General features: G+C 35.2%; 2 protein-coding genes across 3 annotated transcripts; both read left to right on the forward strand.

The window, feature by feature from the left end:
- The first annotated feature begins 13,057 nt into the window (after positions 1-13,057).
- Positions 13,058-18,226, forward strand: CAX2 (cation exchanger 2). Of its 2 annotated transcripts, none has more exons than XM_039048862.2 (12): positions 13,058-13,515; positions 14,514-14,649; positions 14,733-14,800; positions 14,925-14,953; positions 15,515-15,711; positions 15,805-16,017; positions 16,446-16,580; positions 16,671-16,787; positions 16,870-16,923; positions 17,275-17,391; positions 17,514-17,610; positions 17,695-18,226. In XM_039048862.2, exons 2-12 carry the CDS (start codon positions 14,533-14,535, stop codon positions 17,721-17,723), a joined length of 1,173 nt encoding a protein of 390 aa, XP_038904790.1. In that variant the 5' UTR covers positions 13,058-13,515; positions 14,514-14,532; the 3' UTR covers positions 17,724-18,226. The 2 variants fall into 2 exon arrangements, with proteins under 2 accessions (XP_038904790.1, XP_090163389.1); XM_090307263.1 differs by lacking the exon at positions 13,058-13,515 and adding an exon at positions 13,519-13,600.
- On the forward strand, positions 18,185-19,856 carry MYB80 (myb domain protein 103). Its single transcript, XM_039048860.2, has 3 exons — positions 18,185-18,677; positions 18,750-18,879; positions 18,976-19,856. The coding sequence occupies exons 1-3, from the start codon at positions 18,185-18,187 to the stop codon at positions 19,673-19,675; spliced, it is 1,323 nt and encodes a 440-aa protein (XP_038904788.2). The 3' UTR covers positions 19,676-19,856.
- The last annotated feature ends 1,243 nt before the right edge of the window (positions 19,857-21,099 follow it).

Here is a 21,099-nt window from a genome sequence, read left to right on the forward strand (position 1 = left end):
TCTTTCAAGTCTTTAAGTTATTTATAACAACCAGTCAGTACATAAAACTTAAATATGAATGCTTTTAAACACATCTTTCATAAAACATTCATTGATAGAACATATCTGGCAAGGATGAAAGATTTGTGAATGGGCCATAAGGGACGTACATCCTAGACTTACATCGTAAGTCAGTCTACGAAACCTAAAACTTGGGCTCTGATACCAACTGTAACGACCTGACCTTTTGAGTACTCTGATAAGGGTTGTTACTCATAATTACACATTTACATTCAAAACATTTTGACTATTGAGGAAAATAAAATTCATTAAAATAATAAAGACAATTTTTCAAAATAAATAAAGAATAATTAAAACCTTTATTCGGGGCCCCTAAAATAATTAAGAAAAAAATATACTTAAATAGATAAAATTTTGACCAACATCGAGTTTCAAATAAAATTTTTTAAATAGCTTGAAAACGTAAGTTGGGGGGAAGCGATTTACATGTTCCATATGGCATGGTCAGAGGTCCCTCTCGTCACCTGTCGGTCCGTTCCTATCCTTACCTGAAAAACATAAATTAAGAAAGGTTGAGTATAAAAATACTCAGTAAGTGATCCCCTACTGGGGCCATTTGGTTGAACTGTTAAACATGACCTAACATTGGCATAATGTATATAACATAGCATAGTATAGCATAACATGACATGACATGGCATATGTAGTACTCTCGTAGGAACACTAAATCAGTCGTAAGTTTGAACCCGAAGGAACAGTGGTGATCCCATAGGAACACCGAAACAATCATAAATATTGAAGCTGAAGGCTCGCTAACATAGGATGTACACCGCCTGATAAGATAGTTAACAATTGCGATAACCTTTCACAAATGCTCATAACTACAATTGGGTCAGAATATCGTTTTACCCTTGCAGATACATTTAACTCCTTAAGTACCACTGATTTCTCTAATGAACAAATAGTTTATAGTCTAGCGAGAGGTTAAAGCTGAAGGAACCGAGTTAGGATTCTTGAGCGGAAGACATGGATCATCCCATTTTCCAAAATTTTCACAGAACAAAATTTTATAGAGAACGATCAAAGATATGCATTTAATTAGGGAAAAAAACAGCATGCATCTTTAAAAAAAAAATATGGAAGAATAAATTGGGTTTGAAACACTTATCTTGAAGAAAAAATCTTCAATTGAATTCCCTCGAACTTAAATGGGACACTACCACAAAGGTGACATCAATATTCTTTGGATGATGAATCCAAGAGGAGTAGGAAGAGGGAGATCGTGAGTATTACAAAAAACTCATACGCCCAAAAAAAAAAAAAAGAAAAAAATAATCACTCTCTTTGAAAAAAACTTACTTGATAGAGGGGGGAGGATTACAACTCCCTCCCATTAATTATTTCAAAGAAATAATAAAATGAATTAAAATAAATTAAAAAAACTTAATTTATTTTAATAAATAATTTAATATATATATATATATATATATATATATATATATATATATAATATATATATGTTTTATCAAATATAACATATAACCTATAGTTTCTTTTCTCTCATCAATGACATCTAATATAAATTACTTTTACATTAAATTTCACAATATGAATCCAATTCATACAATTAATATTTGAATCATATTCAAATATTTATTTCCTCTCATTAATATTATAATATATCAAATACATTATAGTAATTATATCATATATAATTAAAATTTAATTAATTATATCATATATAATTAATTCCATCAATTAATTTGAACAAGTCAAAGTAATCCATAAACTAATTCTCATTAAATCTTGTTGAGCTACCGAGGGGACCTCATGGACCTGTAGCTTGAAGCTTCAATGGTACATGAATAATTAATTAAACTCTTTAATTAAATTATTCACCATCTGTTAACTGTCAAACACTCCACTAAAGACTGATAGCTGCACTCTTCATACTACTGATATATTTCTGTGTCCATTGAATATAACCAATCAACAGTACAATAACCCTTCACAAATTGCTCGTAAGTACAATTGGGCCAAAATTACCGTTTTGCCCCTGTAGTTACATCTAACTCCTTAAGTACCATTAATCCCTCTAATGAATAATAAATCATAATCTAACTATGACCAAACCTCTCTTGAACCAGGAGAGGGTGTGACGTCACATTGTTCAAGGTCTGGAATCAGCCTTTAAAGGAGCAATTTATCTACTTGTCCCGACATTGGGGAAGGAGTAAATTCTCTCTTGTGTAGCTGTGTTCCCAGCTCCCCAATAAAAAGAATCCCCAAAATGGTAGGCTTATCGAGTCAACGATTTGGTCACTCTCACCTGTACAAATTAAAGGACCGCCCTCATAGGCAGGAGTTCACAACTCACATAGGATTTAAGTCATGTTACCTATGGTCATCCTGGTGAAATGTAAGTCTCTATTATGAATGACTTTATATAATGAGACTAAACATTTTATGATCTGATCTTATACAAACTCCTTTGTATAGAATATCTCCGTTCACATGTCTCCATATGAATGATTAGGATCAGATCATTTGTAGCACTTTACAACAATTGTAACATCAACAAAGCGAACCATACTTATAGTGTCATAAGTATAAGGTATCCAGTCTTATCCATCTACTATAGACCATTTAGGTTATCACTTAAACTGATCCACCTGTATGTCTCTAAATAGATGTTTAAGCTACAAGATAACCTTGGAAGTTAGTTTATTGGTTTGTGGTTAAAGTAACTAATTTTGAAATAAAACATCACATATTTTATTACATAAATAAAATATTTGTACAATACAATTACAAACTATAGGACCCTACGAAGGGCATCAACCCCAACAAAGGCCTCATTATTCAAGACCCAGAACCAATTATTAAGGGACCAATTTATCTACTTTCCCAAGGAATGAGAAGGAGTGAATTTCATCTTGTGTAGTTGTATTCCCAGCTCCATAATTAGACAAATCCCTAAAATGGTAGGCTTATTGAGTCAGCTAACATGGCCACTCTCACCCATATAGATCAAAGGACTGCCGTTATAAACGGGAGTTTACAACTCACTCAAGATTAAGATCAAGTCTCCTATGGTCATCCTAGTGAAATGTAATTCTTTTCTTGTAATGATATTATATAGAGAGTCTATTCATTTTGTGGTTCGGTCTTATATAAATTTTTTGTATAGAATACTCCCACTCGCATGTCTTTACATGAACGATCGGGATCATATAATTGTAGCGCTTTATAATAATTGTAACATTTACAAAACGGATCGTATTCGTAGTGTCACCAAGATAAGATACCAACCTTATCCATCTACTACAGACCTTCTAGGTTATTACGTAAACATGATCCACCTATATGTCTCCACATACATGTTTAAATTTCATAAAATAACCTTGGATCTTAGTTTATTGGATTGAATTAATGCAGTCTAATCGTCAAATAAAATACTCCAGATTTTATTAGATAAATAATTTGTATTAACATAACTACAAACCACGAGATACACTAGATTTAGAATATCAATCCTAACAATTACTACTTTATTATTATTTTTTAATTACACAAACCTCTTTCCTTAATAAACCTACTTCTTTCCACCTAACACTTAGCCAAATCCACCCTTATTCAATTATTCCAACAAACAACTAAAGGCCTGTAATTTTTAAATGTTTAAAGAGAAGAAGATTTTGTAATAACTAGATGAAAGAGAAATTGGATTTTAGAAGTTTGACCAATGGTTAATAGAAGAACAAGGGGGTTATGGGTTCTTAGATTATTTCAGATTGATATTGAACAATTTAAAATTACAGGCTTGACTAAAGTTTGGATAACAAAGGATGGCCTGTAGTGTGATCAATGATAACTCGGTGAGTGGTTTATTTTACGAAATATTTTATTAATAGTTAAATTACGAGATTTCATGAAATTTATTATTATGTATGGTTTTAGAAATTGCTCAATGATTTCAAGAAAATGTTACGAATTTCATGATTTCATATTTAAGAATGAATTAGAAGATTTATTTTGTGATTTTGGAGATGATTATCAAGATTTTCAAGTAAAATAATGTTTTTAGTAGTATTTTATGTTTTAAAGTATTTTAGGAAAAATATGTTTCATGTGAATATTTGGATTTATAAAATTTCATTCGAAAAAAAAAAATTCATGGTTTTAGAATGATTTATGTTTCAAGTCTAAAGTGGTTTTCAAACCACTAGATCGATGTATCCTTGGTGATTACCCACTACACTCACGTGAATATGTTTCCTTAGTGTAGTCATGATATATATGAGGTCTTTGGGACCTACTTTGGCATACATATAGGCTTGGGGCCATTGTCGGGGTGTAACAAATGAATAAATTAATAAATTTTAGGGATAAATTTTATTTAAATTAATTAAAGATGAAAAATAGAAGGAAAAAAAAGGAAACACCATGTTATAACCTTTAAGCAACTGGTTGGATGGTTTTGGTTGGAGGAAAAAGTAAGCAACTTCGGCCAAAAAATTGGGGTATGAAGAAGTTAATGGTTCTCCGAAACCACTCGTGCAAAATTTGTCATTTTTCGATGAAATTAAAGCTCAACGAGTTAGGAGCTTAACCTGGGTCTACCGAAGTGATTTGAAGTTGAAAAAGTGGAGAAATTATGAAGATAGTGAAAGTTCTCTGTAAAACTGAAAAATCCAAGTAAGGTGTAGTCTAAGAGAGATTCCGAGTTGTAGGAGACGGGTTAATAGTTGATAATTTGAGGTTAGTTAGTTAGGTTTCTCAACATATTTCATGAAGGAAGTATGCGTAAATTTTTGCTTTAAGTTGGGTTAAAAATTGATTAAAGTAAAGTCAAAGTTTTCTCGAATAGGGCCATAGTAGTGCCACCCATCAATGCACCTACCGCCCATCTTGCATGCCTACCACACCCACCTTGCACTCCTAGCGTGCCTGCATGTATGCCTATGCCTCATTTTGATGCCATTGACTAGTTTTGGGCCATTTTGGGTGTTAGTAAGCATTTTTGAAGCTTAATTAGGAGTTTCTTGATATTTTGACCTTAAAATAGTAATTTTGGATTTTTAAGTGTTTTTTGGGCCATTTTGGATAATTTGAGAAAAAAGAACTTAAGGAACAAAATTTGAATGTTTAGGTGTTAAAATGAATTCAATTGGTTGCATTGATTTATTACGGGTAGTTTAAGGTTAATTTGACCTCTTGTGAGTGTCTAGTAACCTTGGGACTTTATTTCATGTAAAATTGAGGTTGGAAAAGCTTATAACCTGATGAGCTCATACCAGTGATTGTGAGTGGTTTTATTTTAAATATTTTGATATAAAAATATGTAAGTATGATTATATGCTATGATTTATGAAATGCGTTGGCATGATCTGTTTTACTTGACTATTATTTTAGAAAAGCATCAACTCATGATTTTTGAGCTCTAACTGATTTTATATGAACTAGAGTTTTAATTATGAAGTTTAGAACCTGAGTTTACTTTACTATGATTTTTATGGTTTTGTAAGAAAACCTCTTGATGGTGGAATAAATGATGTTGAATGGTTTGTGAAAGTGGTTTCAAAATACTGATTCTTGTACCGAGAGATAGTTATTTCCCCGTGCTACTTGAATGTGTTTTAGTTGCACCGCTCAATTGATCAATGTTGGGATTGGTGTCCTAATTCTCCCGGAGTCTCGTTGTTTGTAATGATACACATTGTTTTATGAATAAAATAATTGTTATTTCATTCTGGCATTTACTCATATTCAATAAACAAAGCTTCATGGTTATCTTATGTAAACTTAAGCATGTATATGTGATATACAAGTGGATCATGTCTTAAGTGATAACCTAAATAGATTTGTAGTATAATGACTAAGGCGGGATATCGGTTCCTGGTGACACTACGGATATGACCCGCTTTGTAGAGGTTTGCAAGTGTTGTAAACTACTACAGATGATAGATCCTGACCATTCATGTGGAGACATGCGAGTGCGGGTGTCTTATACAAAGAGTTTGTATAATACCAGACCACAAGATACTAGACTCTGTATATAATGCCGTTGATACTGGAAACTTACATCTCACCTAAACGACCATAGGTGATACGACCTCAATCCTGAGTGTTTTGGGAACTCCTGCCTTTGAGGGCGGTCCTTTGATTAGTACGGGTGAGAGTGGCCAGATTGCCAACTCAACATGCTCACCTTTTTGGGGACTTGTCTGATTTGGGAGATGGGAACTCAATACACAAGATGAAATTCACTCCTTTCCCGAAGTAGGGGTAAGTAGAGAGATTTCTCCCTTAAGGGCTGATTCCGGGGCTTGAACATAGTGGTCACAACTTCTCTTTGGAAGAGAGGACTCAGTCATAGTAGGACTATGGCTTATGTTCATTAGAGGATTCAGTGGTACTTAAGAATTTAGATGTAACTACAGGGGCATAACGGTTATTGGCCGAGCTGTACTTACGAGTGATCTGTGAAGGGTTATCGCACTATTGATTGGTTAAAATGGACACATAATATATTTGTGGTAAGAAGAGTTCAGCTATTGATCTTTAGTGGAGTGCCTGATAGTTAACGAATGATGGATCCCATGACTAAAGAGTTTAGTTAGTTATTCACGTACCGTTGGAGCTTCGAGCTACAGGTTCATAAGGTCCCTTTGGTAGCTTAATGGATTCAAGTTGAGGATCAGTTTTTGGTGTTGATTTGAAATGTTCAAATTGACAAGAGGTAATTCGATTATATATGATATGATCGGTATGGTGTATGAGATACATCTAGTGGAGGATTAATGTAAACGAGATTTACATTAAGTACCATGGAATAGAAAAAGAGCTATGGTTTATATGTTTCATGAGATGAAATATTAAAACTATAGGTTATAAATATAGTATGATAAGTTAGTTATCATTTATATTTATAATAATATTAATTATTGGATACTTTTTCTCTAATAACCAATTGAGTGGGAGGTTATTGGTGGTTTCATGGTAACCGTAAGATAAAAGGAAAAATGTTTTCCTAATTTTAGTAAGAATTGAATTGAGATTTCCAATCTCGAAAAATTCTCATGGAGAGTTGTCAAATAAATTGGATTTACTAAGCAACAGTTTGGAGTTAACTAAATGATTGTGGAGTATTCTTAGGCGATAGATACTCATCTAAACGATGAGGTAAACGATCACATAGTTTTTTCTAGACGATCGTTTAGCTTTTCCTAAACGATCATTGACCTATACGATAGGTTCTTCCATTTCCCAGTTGCTCAATCGTTTACATGATTATGGTTCCTCTATTTATCTGCCTCAAACCAAGTTCACATATAGCCCACCCTCTAGATTTTCACACCGAGAATACTAAAGTAGCCTTCTTGGTGATGTCATACTCAACTCGACACTATCGAGATTCTGTGGAGGTCGTTCGTGGTGTTCGGGTGTTCGTGACCTTGACGATCGCTTAGTTCGATTGCACGGTGTTCGTGCAGTGTAGTAGTTGTGTTGGATGAGCGTTTGTGTGTTACTGAGATCGAGCGTTTGTGATCAAGGAGCTTGAAGATGAGTCTACAAAAGTGTGTTACTCTTGTCCTTGATCTTTTGTAGAACATGTTGTAATTTCTGTTTTTTAGCATAACCGTATGTTTTTGTTTGTGATTGTAATTGTAAAGTTCATATACAATTGTAATTTAGAATGATCTTTTCACTGCTCATGGAAATCCTCATGTTCTATTTCCTGCAATCAAGGGGCTATCGAGGTCAAATATGGCCAAAATATACTGAGAAGTTTAGAGAAACCTATGCCTGTAGCGCCACCCAAGCTAATAGGGGCTACCGGGGTCCGATGTGGCCAAAGTATACTGAGGAGTCCAGAGTAACATAGGTCAGTGGTGTGTATCTATGGTTAACTTTGGAGGCAGCTCTGCGTGCACGTATGACCTTGTGATTTGGTTTACATCGCGGAGGGCACTCTTTGTCCAGACTAACCTACCGTTGTAAATGAGTATTTGGGTATAGAGTTAGTGTGGTTTCTGATAATGCCTGATGCTTTATAATGTGTTTTCTATGAGATTTAATCATGGCACTGTGTTTACTAGCATGTGTTTGAGATGTTGCTGAATCTTTTAGATTTTGCAAATGATTTACTAAATGATTTGACTTACTCTATTGATGATTTAGAAAGAGAAACTTTATATTTATATTAAACCACCATTTAAATTCATCATTTTCCAGCTATTTAAATCTTAATTAACCTATGTGAACCTTTTACCCATCACTAGATTTAGCTTACCTCAAAGTTTGGATGTCCGAATCATCTAGAACTCCCGAAATTGACCAATCTTTCCAAGGTACCCCTATTTTTTTGGCGAGAAGTTGCAGAATTTTCAAAGTTTAAATTCCTCAATTCCAGCTAATAACAATCAAATAAAAGGCCATATAACTCTAGAGGGACTTCAGAAATAGATTATCTTTGAAATTAGAGCTTCGAATCAACCTACAAGTCCACGAATTTGCATTAAACCAAGCTTCCTTTGTTTTCATCTGACTTCTGCCGCCACTGTTTTTGCTTCATTTTCCTTTCTTTTTTGGCCATGGTTCGTCAACCTAAACCCTCCATGATCTTTCCCTTTACTTCCTCTTTAGTTTATTCCATTTTGCATAATTTTCCTTCACAAAGCACCCTCAAAAGACCTCAAATCCAAGCCTTTTTTTCTTCATCTCTTAAGTCAGCTAAACACCAAAACAAAAAATTTCGGCTTCCATGACAATTTGCCAACTCCTGCTTAGGATTTCCATCATATTTTTTATGACAAATTTGCATCTCTTGCTAATCCAAAGGGATAATTTGATAAGAACACCCAAATTTATCCAAAAAGAACCCCCCCCATTTCGGGTCTACCAATTTGTTTCTTCTAATTCTTCTTCAATTCCAACCCAAACTAAGCTTAATAGACCTTGAACGTCCAAATTTTACCTTTACACTCCAAAAATTACCAAAATTTCACCACTTTTCAAAATATTGACTTTTTTGTTTGACTTTGACTTTGATCGTTTGACTATTGACTTTGATCATTTACTTTGACTTTGACTTGTCCTGAGCATGCCTACGGGAATGTCCTTTACACACTCAACTAGGTTCGTTACCCTCAAATTATTTCCCGGATCCTTATCTTCTTTTCCTTAGTAAATAAAATGTCGATTCAATTTTTTTTTCTATTTCCAAGTATATCTCTTAATCGTCAGTTCCATAATCAAATTTAATATTAAGTCCCTGAGTTCAACCTCAACTATAAGTTCCCTAGCATTAAAAAAACAAGTAAAAAAAAAAAAAAAGAGAGGACTTACAGATTATTACCCCCTTTTTAGGAATTTTGTCCTCGAAAATCAACGGAAGTCTTCCAATTACAAATATTTTACTCCCTTAACTTTTTATCCATTCAACAGATAGACATGTAGATTTAAATCCACTACCACTATATAATATTCCTCCTTCTTGGCCTTCTTTTGCCACACTCTTTTCCGTCTTCATAGCAGCTTTCACTAGTTTGAAAACTCATTCCACTCAACACTGGTTGCTACTGGGGTACATATTTCTTTCCTTAATCCTTCCTCAAACCGTCTGTATAACTCTTTTATCAATCTTGAGTTGTCATTATTCTCTCTCTAAATAATTTAAAGATTCCCAGAGTAGTCTGTACCAACTCAAGACCAACTAATTTCTTTTCCTAAACCCAAATCTGTACTAGTTTAGAAAACTCATTCCACTCAGCACTAGTTGCTATAGGGATACATATATCTTTCCTCAATCCTTCTTCAAACCGTCTGTATAACTCTTTCGTCAATCTTGAGTTGTCATTAGTCTATCTCTAATATTTTAAAGATTTTTAGAGTAGTTTGTACCAAATCAAGATCAACTAATTTCTTTTCTTAAACCTAAATTTGTACTGATGCATTACACGAAATAACACTAGTCAAAAGTAACTCTTATCCACCAGTTCTCGTAGTCCATTCTCAAACTTTTTACACTTATTAGTTCAATTTTCAAACAGAACAGTGACATACTTAAATAGTTCCTTAAATTTTTCATCATACTTTCCTATAGTCATGGAACCCTGTACCAACCTCAAAATTCATTTCGTTTTTCACTACATATTGACCTTAGATAAAACTCTTCACAGAAGGCTTCCTCAAACTTTTCCCAACTTATCTCTTCTGTTCTTGTATAACTAATTTCAAACATCTGTTACTAGTTCTCAGCTTCACCTTGAAACAAAGATGTAGCAAGTTTTACTCTTTTATGAATAAGAAAATTCGTCGTTCTGAAGCATTCTCCTAACTTGGCTAACCAGATTCTTGCATCTACAGAATCATTTCTTCCAGTAAAAACTGTTGCTCCCAATGCTTTCAAGCATTCAGTCTCAAAGCTTTTCTCAAAACACGGTATGGGCAATATGAGTTCTTAGTAATGTCGTTTGGTTTGACTAATGCACCTGCAACATTCATGGATTTGATGAATAGGATATTTCATCCTTTCTTAGATCAGTTTGTAATTGTGTTTATTTATGATATACCCATCTACTCTAAGAATAAGGAGGAACATGCTGAGCATCTTAGAACAGTGTTGCAGACATAGCGAGATAAGAAATTGTATGCAAAGTTCAGCAAATGCGAGTTTTGGCTCGAGCTGGTGATGTTCCTCGGACGTGTGATTTTTGCTAAAGGTGTTTCAGTGGATCCACATAAAATAGAAACAGTACATAAGTGGGAACAACCCACGACAATGACTGAGGCACGTAGTTTTCTGGGTTTAGCTAGTTATTACTGCCGCTTTGTTGAGGAATTCTCAAAGTTGGCACTTCCATTAACAACTTTGACCAAAAAGAATGTTAAATTTGTGTGGACAAAGGATTGTCAACAAAGTTTTTAGGAATTAAAAAGGAGATTGGTTTCAACACCTACTCTAACACTTCCAACACCTGGAGTTGAGTGCAAAGTTTACTGTGATGCTTTTCGCCAGGGTTTAGGATGTGTTCTTATGCAGAATAGCAAAGTGATAGCTTATGCTTCCAGACAGTTGAAAAAGCACGAGTGTAACTACCCAACATATGACCTGGAGCTAGCAGTAGAAGTGCCATACATCTTGCATGCCCATCAGCACCCTTGTCACCCATTTTGCATGCCCAACACACCCACCAACCCCTTTCCACGCCCACCTTGCACACCCAGCATACCAGAATGCATGTACATGCCCCATTTTAATGTCATCGATTAGTTTTGGCCCATTTTGGGTGTTGGTGAACATTTTTTAAGCCCAATTAGGATTTTCTTGATATTTTGACACTAAAATGAGTAACTTTGGATTTTTAAGTGATTTTTGGGCCATTTTGGATAATTTGAGAAAAGTGGACTTAAGGAGCAAAATGTGAGTGTTTAGGTGCTAAAATGAGTTCAATTGGCCACATTGAATCACTAAGGGCGGTTTAGGGTTAATTTGACCTCTTGTGAGTGTCTAATAACCTTGGGACTTTATTTCAGGTAAAACTGAGGTTGGAAAAGCTTTTAACCCCAAAAGCTCGTGCCTGTGATTGTGAGTGGTTTATTTTTGAATGTTTTGATATAAAAAGTATTTATATATGATAGTATGCTATGATTTATGAAAAGTGATGGAATGATTTGTTTTACTTGACTAGTATTTCAAATATGCTTAAATCATGATTTATGAATTCTGATTGGTTTTATATGAGCTGGATTTACGAAAATGTAGTTTGGAACCAGATTTTACATAATTGTGATTTGTATGGTTTTATAAAAACCTTTTGATAATAGATTTAAGAATGTTGAATGGTTGTGGAAGTGGTTTCAAACTACTGGTTCTTGTACTCAAGAGATGGTTATTTTCTCGTGCTATGTGAATGTGTTTCAATAGCACCGTTCAGGCGATTAGGGGGCTACTGGGGTCAGAGTTGGCTAGAGTAAGCCTGGAAGTCAAGAGGGATTTGTGCCTGTAGCATCATCCAGGCTAACAAGGGGCTACCGGGATCGGATGTGGCCAGAGTATACCGGGGAGTCCAAAATAACCTAGGCTTGTGGTGAGGACCTATGTTTAGCCTTAGAGGCAGCTCTGCATGCACGTATGACCTTGTGATTTGGTTTACACCACGGGGAACATTCTTTGTCCAGAGTAACCCGCCATTGTAAACAAGTATTTGGTTACAGAGTTGGTGTGGTTTTCTAGTAATGTCTGATGCTTGTAATGTGCTTGCTATGAGATTTGATCATGCCAATGTTTTATGTATTGATTGCCGATAGTTAAATAAGGCAACAATACGTAATAAGTATCCTTTGCCACACATTGATGACTTATTTGACCAGCTAAAGGATGCCTCAGTGTTTTCCAAGATTGATTTGCGATCAAGGTACCATCAGTTGAAAATTAAATAATCAGATATTCCAAAGACAACATTCAGGAGATAGTATGGGCATTATGAGTTCTTAGTAATGTTGTTTGGGTTCACTAATGCACCTGCAACATTCATGGATCTGATGGATAGGATATTTCATCCTTTCCTAGATCAGTTTGTAATTGTGTTTGTTGATAATATACTGATCTACTCTAAGAATAAGGGGGAACATGTTGAGCATCTGAGAACATGCAGATATTACGAGATAAGAAATTATATACAAAGTTTAGCAAATGCGAGTTTTGGATGAAGTCTCAATTTAAAAATATAAAATTTCTTCATTAAATCTTCTTTCAACCCACTTGCCACAATTTCATAAAGCCAAATCACATATAGGTGCCCCCAAAGATTTTATCCACAGAATTTCAACCCACTTGATAATCTTAAATATTTTAATTACATGTTTTTTTTAATAGGAAGAGACGATTTTACCCCTAAAAAAATTTCACTTTTCCCTTAATTCAATTTCCTCCTCTTTTAACTCTTTTTCTTTCAATTAAAATATGTCTTCATTTTCCAAAACTAAAATCTAAAAACAAAATAGTTAGCAAGTCTCATTCTTTTGCTCAATTTCCATAAATTTGACCTCCACATTTAAAACACCTCAAGTATAAACAAAAATAAGTAAGTAAATAAATACTCTTTTCAAAATGAAAATAAATAAATAATCTTTGAATGAAGAGTGGCAATGAGTGTTCAGTTTGAAAGACAGACATGAAAAGTACAGAGATGACAATCGTCCGAAGAAGACGAAGACTTCAAAACTTGGAACCAGTTCACTGTTCAATCTCTTCGCTGTCGGTTAAATATGGCTTCATCACAAATCTCCATCGAATTTCATTCCACGCCATAGCATTTCTGCACTCAAAAACTTACAAAATTTGTTCCTGCTCTGTTCCTGTTGTGTCGGGGTAGCCGATCGACGACAACCGAGGCTTCTCTTTTGGTTTCTTCCACTGCAAGCTAACTCTTCGCCAAAATTTTGCTCCCTTGAGTTGCCTTCAAGTCACTTCAACCTCTTTTGGTTCGCTGTTATCTGCTATTTATGGTAATAGTAATACACAATGAACTCAGCCTTACCTAAAATTTTTTTGTCTTCCTCTGATTGACGAGCTGGATACTATTTGCTAGAAGTATAACTTTTTTTTGTCTTTGGATATATTCTTGTTGCTTTCTTCCTCCTCGAATTTCGCTTCGTATTTGTTTTCTTTTGTCCGCGCCGCGAGCAGAGGACTGGTGAATTGGGTGCTTAGATTCTGAATTTTTTTTTTTTATTATTATTTTAGTCCATGTGGATTCATCTGTTGGTTTTTAACTTGGATTCGTGGGGTTTGTGATTTTTAGCCCATATTTAATCGTGATTCAAGTGGATTTGTGGATTTTTGTTTCCTTATCTTTTATATTGTGCGAGGTTCTTGTGAGGTGTTAATCTTGATTCAAATTGATTTGTGGGGTTTGATTCTTTTGTACACTTTCGATTTTTGAAAAATATGGTTCTGCATAGGCTGATACAAGTGCATGGATGCATTTGCCGAATTTATATTAATTGGATATTCAAACCAACCTGTTGCGCTAATGCTCTAACATTTGGAAATCTGCATTAATATCAACACAAAGATATAGATAATCATGTATTTTTCCTGTTTGAGTGGTTGGGGGATTCGAGCCACAGTCTTTATTGTTGTTAACACAAACAGGTGACAGTTGATGCTCTATATGCCTAGATAATCATGTTATGTTCTCTCTCTGTCTCTCTTTTTTTTGTTTTTTTGTTTTTTTTTTTGAGATGTATGACAAGATTATAACGTAACAACGCCCATCTCTTGGTATTTTTCATTTCTTATTCTATTGTTCTGATGGGTTATTCTTTTTGTTGCATTGCATGCGACAGCTTTGTGTGGTTAAATTAATTGCACAATGAATTTGAACTTGAGGCTTCTTGTTTTTACATATAGCTTGAAAATATGATAATTGAACTGGTTCAGTAACTGAGGTTTCAAAGATTCAGTCTATTAATGCTGTTGAACATGAATTACTTTCTTGAAGGTTTCAAGTTGGTAAAAGAATGTGGGAGAGTTTTGCTTACAAGAGTGTGAAGATTGTAATCTTCACAAATAAACTCAACTTCCTTATGCCTTTTGGGCCTCTAGCAATTCTTGTGGATAAGTTGGCTGGACACAATGTAAGTTAAAGTCGTCACTGCTGGGTATGGATTAATATCAGTTATGGATTATGCATTAGTTGAGGTCTTTATGTGGATTGCAGAGTTGGGTCTTCTTCCTGAGTCTATTGGGTATCATACCGTTGGCTGAGCGTTTAGGTTATGCCACAGAGTAGGGACTTCTGGATCTCTCATCTAATGCTAATTTTTTACCAGTTTATTTATTTAGTGAGTTTTATTTATTTTTATAATCTAAAAAGCTTTTTGCAGCTCAGTTAATTTTTCCTTTGAAACAGGCAGCTAGCTTTTTACACTGGACATACAGGTAAAATCTCGTTCTTAATTTCACGTCTACAGTTTTCAATCTCTTTTGATATCTGGTGTTAAGAAAACTGCTTATGGGATATTCATGAGTTTATATAACTAGTCTTTTTGGCATGGGGTAACTCAAGATGCACGTATGTTCATCGATATGCATTAGGTGTTGTAAAGTATCTTCAACTGCACGATGTTCTTTTTGCATCATATCTCTGGGGCTGATTCATCTGTTGCCACTAGTCTACTCAATCAATAGAATCCTGAAAAGAGGAGGGGGAGTGACGGTGATGTTATAATGTACTACCATGTACAAATGTTCATAGTTGTGAAAAGCCTAAGTGCATTTAATTGTAAAAACATAAGCGTGCATATAAGCATATCAATGAAAAAGTAACTACAAAGGTTATAAGGGGATTACGTCCTCGACCGCTCAAGAAATTGGTAAACCTGTTCATATTCTGGATAGGCAAAGTTTTCTATTTCGATTAACTATTCTTTCATTGGCACAACTGTCTCAGTTATATCCTTTGTTCAATTTTCTCTGCTGACCTGAAGAATGAATCTGCAGTGGGTGGTCTTCTAAATGCTACTTTTGGAAATGCAACAGAACTGATTATATCAATTTTTGCACTGAGAAGTCAAATGATACGTGTTGTTCAGCTATCATTGCTAGGCTCAATTCTGTCGAACATGTTGCTGGTACTTGGTTGTGCATTCTTCTGTGGTGGGATTGTTTTCTATAAAAAGGAACAGACCTTTAACAAGGTATAAAGGTTTCACCGTAAGCCAGGAATGCCTTTTCTTTCTCCCTACTAATTCTTAAGCTACTTTTTGTGCTCTAACTGAAATCCCCTACAGGCAACTGCTGTTGTCAACTCAGGATTGTTGTTAATGGCTGTCATGGGCCTGCTTTTTCCCGCTCTTCTCCACTATACCCACAGTGAAGCCCATTTTGGGAAGTCGGAATTGGCACTCTCGAGATTCAGCAGTTGCATTATGCTTCTGGCTTATGCTGCTTATCTTTTCTTCCAATTGAAAAGTCACACGAATCTTTATTCTTCCGTTTGTGAGGTTTATTATGTTCCCTTCATTTTTTATTTTTATGTATGTATTATCATGGTAGATATTACTTTTAATTTGTGCTGTCTTCTGCATAATATTTATACCTTGTGGGCCTTATGGGAGTTTGGGCAGTATATGCATAATATCGATCCACTTGCTCTATAGGAGTATACGCCACTCATAAAAGTTCAGAGCGGGTGCAATGGTCTTAGTCATATCTCAGTTTGAAATCCTGATTAAAAAAATCCCCAAAAGTTTAAACGTTGTAGTTGTTTTGCTTATTCAAAGGATGACATACCAGAGTGAGAGGTAGGATGGTTACCATGAGTTGAATTGGATGCTATTGTGTTGAACAGTGCCATCTGTTTTCCCCCCATTTACTTGATTTTTTTTTTTGTTTACTTAGTAATACACGTTTTATTGAGCTACAAGTTCAGGAAGAAACTCAGAGTGAAGAAAGCTCAAGTGAAGATGAAGCTCCTGAGATCTCCAAGTGGGAATCAATTATCTGGCTATCAATTTTGACTGCATGGATCTCCGTTCTATCAAAATATTTGGTCGATGCAATCGAAGTATTACTTTGTCTTATCACCTTCTTATTATCTGAGAAAGAGTTCCAATTTTTGTTAATAAGTCTCGCTTATTAAGTGATTCTTCTACAGATTGCATCTGAATCATTGAAAATCCCAGTGTCGTTTATCAGTGTTATACTGCTTCCGATTGTGGGGAATGCTGCTGAACATGCGAGCGCTATTATGTTTGCTATGAAAGATAAACTTGTAAGCTTTAGAACATATTGTCCATCCAAAATTTTGTAATGGAAAAAAAAATAGACTGATGCGATGTCAAGTTTCTTGGCAGGATATTTCTCTGGGTGTAGCTATTGGATCATCAACCCAGATATCTATGTTTGGGGTAAGTGATAGTAACCATTAGAACATGATAGCTCGGAGTCCTTATTTCTTCTACTTACTGTACTATAGAAATTCAACTTTTATTGTCCTGTAAATTTGTCACTGTAACAAGGTCTGTGATGTTTCTCTGAATTTGAATCTGCACTCGATGTCCTTCAACTGTGTTTTATTGTTCTTCGTGTCAAGTAGCTAACCAATGATGTATTGTGTCTAGTAGCTAGGAATGATGTATTGAATGATGTATTGTGTCAAGTAGCTAACGAATGATGTAGCGCAGTTGTCTTCTACAAGACATGGTCTTGTTTCCTTCCAATTTATGACTTAAATCATCTTGTACGGAAAATTAATGCAGATTCCTTTCTGTGTGGCAACTGGGTGGATTATGGGACAACCAATGGACTTGAACTTTCAACTCTTCGAGACGGCAACACTCTTTATAACTGTAATAGTCGTAGCTTTCTTGCTTCAGGTTTGTAATCAAACCCGGTTAATCATATCTTGGAATATAAATACTTCTTTTACTTCCCATTTCAGAATAATCAAAAACTTGAATTTATTCATCCTTCATGTATACTTTATGTTTTTCTGCAGGAAGGAACTTCAAATTACTTCAAAGGACTGATGCTTATCCTTTGTTATCTGATAGTTGCAGCTAGTTTTTTCGTGCATGTCGATCCTCCTTTATCCAGTTAGTACGCACTAGAGCTCTCTATTTTCACTGTTTGAAGTGGTGGCTCAAATGTTGGTTTCTTTTTATTTAATTTTTTTTCAGAGAATGAATTGGCGAATTTGAAAGCGTAGCGGAAGCAGAAGGGCTTTCTCCATGAAAACAACTTAGCTCAAAGATTGACCATACATGACTAAAAGGGACGGAAGATTTACTTGAAGAAAATGCTTTGAAGTTTTGTTACAATGCTAGAGGTACTGTAAGTACCCAAGCAGTGCTGCTCTAACTTGGGCTTCTTATTTTTAGGAGGAAACTTAAGTCTGTGTAATTTGATTGTAAATATTGGTCATTTCCAGATCCTAGATCTACAGCTTTTGTGAATAAGAATGTGTCTTTTTTATTACAATAGCGTTGAAGAAATACAAAGAGATTTATCTCTTAGGTGGCTATCTTCTGTGTGAGCAAAACGAGCAGAAAGCCACGTGACCCCACAAAAGAGTCAACGAGTTGAGGAGAGAGAAATATAGGGAGAGGAAGAGGGGGGGTTGACCAGGTGTCTGAAGGGTGAGCTACCGACCCATCTCTCACACGCTCAATGGCGTTGAATTTTTTAATAAAATCATGCAGCTTTGATGCCTCTCTCTCTCTCTTACCATATAATCAACCCCATGCAATCACTTCCCATTTCCTACTGTGCATTATATATAACAATGCCAATCTACTCTCTTCCCATAATAGAAAAAACGGCATCTTTTTCTTTTTCTTTTTCTTTGTCTGGGAAAAAAAAAAAAGAGTATTGAGCAGTGAAGCAGCAAAGCATTCTCTTTTAACTGTTTACATTTCTTTGCCTTGCCATTTCTCTTCTTTTGGCTTTTCTTTGTTTTCGTTATTGTTTTGCTTTTGGTTAAGAAAAGAAAAGAAAGAACAAAAAGGAATTAGGAAAAGGAAAAGAAAAATGGGCAGAATTCCATGCTGTGAGAAGGAAAATGTTAAGAAAGGACAGTGGACTCCTGAAGAAGATAACAAGCTTTCTTCCTACATTGCCCAGCATGGCACTCGCAACTGGCGCCTTATTCCCAAGAATGCTGGTATCACTCTTTTTCTCTAGAACATTTGAAGTCATTACGTTATTTAATGGCTAATGCTGCCATGATATTCAGGTCTCCAAAGGTGTGGGAAGAGCTGCAGGCTACGTTGGACTAATTACCTGCGCCCCGACCTCAAGCACGGCCAATTTTCGGACATTGAAGAGCAAACCATTGTCAAGCTACATTCTGTTGTTGGCAACAGGTACACCATCTTATTAACATCAACATTGTCTGTCAACAAACTGAATTTTGTATTATTAATTTCTTGTATATAAGAGGATCGGTTTCGACTCTGCAGGTGGTCGCTGATTGCGGCTCAATTACCCGGTCGCACCGATAATGATGTCAAGAATCACTGGAACACTAAGCTGAAGAAGAAGCTATCAGGTATTGGCATTGATCCAGTCACTCACAAACCATTTTCTCATCTCATGGCTGAAATTGCCACCACTTTGGCCCCTCCACAAGTTGCCCATCTTGCCGAAGCAGCACTCGGCTGCTTCAAAGACGAAATGCTCCACCTTTTAACTAAGAAGCGTGTCGATTTCCAAATTCAGCAGGCTAATGTACCACCCGGAAGTTCTGCAGGAACTTATGGTCACGGCAAACAAAATGAGAAAGATGGTACTGTTGAGAATATAAAACTTGGTTTGTCAAGGGCCATTCAACAGCCTGATCTGATCTCCCCTTATAAGCCTTGGAGTTCTACTGATGCAGCAGGGACAAGCAATTGTTTTCCAGCATTGGCATCAGGATTTCAATACGCTCCACTGTCGTTCGGCAATGAGGGGGACGGGTCGTCATGGAGCCAGAGTATATGTACGGGAAGCACGTGCACAGCAGGAGAACAGCAGGGCCAACTGCATGAAATCCTTGAAGAAACTGAAGAGGAGCTATCAGAGGGTGGAAAAGAGATGAGAAATGGGACAAGTATATTCAGTTCAGACTCAGTGTTGTGGGATTTACCATGTGATGATCTGATGAATCCAATAGTCTGAGGAAGATGAAAGAAAAAGAGTGATATATGCCACCAAATTTCTAAACAATAAATTATATCACATCATATGATGCAACTGTAAATAGAGCTCACTTTATGGGCTACAATAAAGTACATTCAACCAAGGTTTACAACTGTAGCAACTAATATATATATATATATATATATATATATATATATTTCTAGTTTAAATATTACATTCCTAATCGAGCAAAGTATAAGCCAGAATAATCTAGTCAAATTGCTTATCATATCAATTCAACAATTCCACATCCAATTGAACTTCCATATATGAATTAGAATATTGAAGTGTAAATTGATTAAGAGACCATACTCCAAGTTTAAAATGAATTTTTTCCTATTTTGATCTTTTGTTTATTTCATCATCAAGCAATTTAAAAAAATTATTCTTATTTCTTCTTCTTCTGTTTGTTCTTCTTTAACGAGACCACGCACCAGTCTTGACGTGTTCACACGATCAGCTCTGGTCGTCTTCTTCTTCTCTCCTTAGTTTGCATTGCAAAGTGAGATCATGGGAGAAAGATAGAGATAAAAGCGATTTATGAGAGGAAAGGAAATCAGAGTGTAAAAGCGAGAGTCCATTCTGCATGTGTCATATTCTTTTTTGGTAATTTTATCCAAATTTGATGTTATCTAAGGGTCAGAAAACCTCATTTTCAGAAAGTAGGGCGAATCTCTTTTCCTACCAAAATTTCGCCATCCATCTGATGAAACCAATATTTTAAGAATCTCCTCTGTTTTGAGAAACAGTTGAAGAAACTAGGAGAATATGAATTGAAGAATAAGGAATCATCTGAATATTTTGTAATAGCTTAGTGCACTGTATGCAATTCTCTTCTTTCTATTTGTGTCAACATTGTAACAAGGTATATCTTTTTCTGCGTAATGAGTTGGAACAAAGAAGTATGATAAAATATAGGGAAAATATTTTTTTTTTTTTGGGTTACATTTGAATCCTTAAGTTTTTAAATTTGATATTTGAACTTGTGAGATTTGAATAATCGCATTTTTTTATTCTTGTTGTTTACTTTCAGTTATGTAATTTCTCATTTTATTTTCTTAAAAGACAAAGAAACCTAAATATATCTTCACATTAGTATGATATTGCTACTTTGGAAATAAGCTCTCATGACGTTGTTTTTTGTATAGCCTAAAATGATTGATACCAATGGAGATACTTGTCCTAATTTATATACTATGGATCTCTCCTTTCCCCTAGATTATATGGAACTTTGTTTACCCTCCTAACAATCCTTCTCTAGAACTAAGTATACTTGAGCTTCCACTCATTTGTCCACTCCTAATTGAAGGCTTTCTCTGCTAAGTACACTTGAGCCTCATCTCAAGGCTTTCTCTGCTAGCTTCCTTTCATTCACTTCGTAGGAGCCACAAACTAACATTTTA

This window comes from Benincasa hispida, chromosome 11 (genome assembly GCF_027475165.1).
Source record: "Benincasa hispida cultivar pf3 chromosome 11, pf3_genome.v1.1, whole genome shotgun sequence".
Lineage (NCBI taxonomy): Eukaryota > Viridiplantae > Streptophyta > Magnoliopsida > Cucurbitales > Cucurbitaceae > Benincasa > Benincasa hispida.

What these genes read in the sequence shown, in the direction of transcription:
- CAX2 (XM_039048862.2), top strand. Translation starts at nt 14,533, where the DNA reads ATGTGGGAGAGTTTTGCTTACAAGAGTGTGAAGATTGTAATCTTCACA. An exon ending in TTTTTACACTGGACATACAG is followed by an intron (nt 14,954 to 15,514) that starts GTAAAATCTCGT and finishes ATGAATCTGCAG; the next exon opens with TGGGTGGTCTTCTAAATGCT. An exon ending in TTGCTATGAAAGATAAACTT is followed by an intron (nt 16,788 to 16,869) that starts GTAAGCTTTAGA and finishes GTTTCTTGGCAG; the next exon opens with GATATTTCTCTGGGTGTAGC.
- MYB80 (XM_039048860.2), top strand. Translation starts at nt 18,185, where the DNA reads ATGGCGTTGAATTTTTTAATAAAATCATGCAGCTTTGATGCCTCTCTC. An exon ending in CCTTATTCCCAAGAATGCTG is followed by an intron (nt 18,678 to 18,749) that starts GTATCACTCTTT and finishes CATGATATTCAG; the next exon opens with GTCTCCAAAGGTGTGGGAAG. An exon ending in CATTCTGTTGTTGGCAACAG is followed by an intron (nt 18,880 to 18,975) that starts GTACACCATCTT and finishes TCGACTCTGCAG; the next exon opens with GTGGTCGCTGATTGCGGCTC.